The 1,980-nt window shown below is 53.4% G+C and overlaps 1 protein-coding gene across 1 annotated transcript; it reads right to left on the bottom strand.

The window, feature by feature from the left end:
• Nucleotides 1-1,239: 1,239 nt before the first annotated feature.
• Nucleotides 1,240-1,627, bottom strand: K437DRAFT_265540 (uncharacterized protein; the record flags this gene model as incomplete). The annotated part of the gene is made up of 2 exons (XM_013384261.1): nucleotides 1,240-1,415; nucleotides 1,441-1,627. The coding sequence occupies 2 exons, from the start codon at nucleotides 1,625-1,627 to the stop codon at nucleotides 1,240-1,242; spliced, it is 363 nt and encodes a 120-aa protein (XP_013239715.1).
• Between the last annotated feature and the right edge of the window lie 353 nt (nucleotides 1,628-1,980).

The following is a 1,980-nucleotide window of genomic DNA, read 5'->3' as shown; positions in this document are numbered from 1 at the left end:
GAGCATCTTATTTTGGTCGCAATGAGCCACCCCTTCAATAGGCTATGAGCCCAAACCCCCCGTCTGACTTGAACACACAATAGGCTTGACGCAAAGGACCAAGATACCAGCAAATGCGACCTTGGTGGGGGCCACAGTTAGCATCGAGAAGCTACATGGTAACAGCTATGGCGCATAGACTTTCAAAGGCCCGGATGCTCATGATTAAGACTGACCTATGGGGGCTACGTGACCGGTACGATCCGTAAGCCCCTAAGCGGCAATGGTAGTGTCGCTACATGCGAGCACAGGTGGGAGGAGGCCTTGGCAACTCTGGCGCTGTCATTGACGGCAAAGATCACTTGCTCGATCCGCATGATGAAGACAGCTAAAGAGTTGTGTTGGGCACGTTGGAAGCCAAGTACCAGCCCAAAAAGGAGTTGCCTTCTTCATCCTCAAGAGAGGCATTTTGACCGTCAGAAAGGCTCTGTGGAGAGCATGCAGGAGTACCTCGACCGCGTCGCAACAAGGTACGGCAAGATCAAAGCACAAGGAGTCGAAATGTCGGGGACCAACTAATGCCTCGCCAAGCACATCGGGGTCGACTCACGCTACGGCTATTGAAGGAATGGCTCATTACGACAATAAGATGCTCTGACCTGTTCTCTTCGCTGCACGAGCTCTGGTTGGCAGTGTGCGGCTCCTTATATATCTCTAAGGCGCTGGCTTTCACGTGCACCGACTGTAGCTTGATCCTTGCTCTCAAACCTTGCATGATGTTCAATGGTGTTCTATAAGTTGTGTTGCTTCGATATGCTTCGCTCCGTTGGCTCGCACGTCCGTGCCGCCGCCGCTCTTCCGTCACTCCCCCTCGGCAGCCAGAGCTCATCTCATGCTATTGACAACGATGGCTGCCGCACGATGCGTTTCCAAGTATTTGTTCTGCAGCGGCTTGATGAGCGGGTCGGCGATATTAGCGTTGCTGGCGACCCTCTTCTTGTCATGTTTGACGCGGGTCGCTGCAGAACGCTGGTTGGGCGCTCCTTGTCCTTGGCATCCTCGGCCAGCTTTTCCGCATCCATCTTGACGCGGTCGGCAAGTTCCGCAAGGTATCAACGGTCGGTTCATGCTCTTTAGTTTCCTGTACTTCGGCAGTATCCGGAATATGTATGACATCATTGCCTCCGGCAACATGAGCAAATTCGAGGTGCGCTTCTTGCCCGCTGCCTCACCAATGGCCGAGCTTTCTTTTTTCTTTCTTCACGTTTTCGGCGACCTTATGCAAGTCTTGGCACCAGCGGACAGGGTAGCATCACCCAGGACTGCGTCATTAGCTTTCTCTTCTTCAGCAGTCTTGTTGGAGGCTTCAGGCTCGTTCATTTCGTTCTCCTCCTTGGCATGCCATGCGACGGCCACCGCAATAGTGGTAGCCGTGGCTGTTTCTCTCTCGCGTCTTTGAACTGTTATTTTTGGTCCTTAGTCTTTCAGCTTTCAGCTTTGCGCTCGGCTTCCTTGCTACTTCAGCGCTTTCGAGCTTGTGATGTACCGCAGCTTCTGGGTTCTCTAACTCGACTTTTCCATGCTTCAAGAACCGCAGCACCACTCGCTGTAGCTGCACCCAGCTCTGCACTTTCAGAAGCAGCGCCATTGCTCTTCCAAGACTCGAACACGCACGTCTCCACTGGCATGGTAACATTGGGCTTGTCTTCGGCACTTGCCTGACAAACTTCGATTACGCTGGGCAAATGCTTTAGCACCCTTTGCCTTGGCAATCGACTGCGATACTGACGCAGTTTCGAGCTCCTTGGCAAATGTATGCACATGGCTTCCTTTGTCGTGAGGATTAGAACCACTGGAGCTGCCTTCGCGTCCTTTCCACCGCAGTGGCGGCCTTTTCTACCGCGACTTTCTTCCCCTCTAGCGCCTGGGCTTCTTGTAAGGATTGTTCCTCTTTAACTTGTTGCGTTGGTCCCTGCTGCTGCACCGGTCGTTGCCCCCCCC

The sequence above is a fragment of the Tilletiaria anomala genome (assembly GCF_000711695.1).
Source record: "Tilletiaria anomala UBC 951 chromosome Unknown K437scaffold_255, whole genome shotgun sequence".
NCBI classification, from domain to species: Eukaryota; Fungi; Basidiomycota; class Exobasidiomycetes; order Georgefischeriales; family Tilletiariaceae; genus Tilletiaria; species Tilletiaria anomala.
The sequence above is the reverse complement of the archived record's forward strand: the minus strand, read 5'-3'. Positions and strand labels throughout refer to the sequence as shown.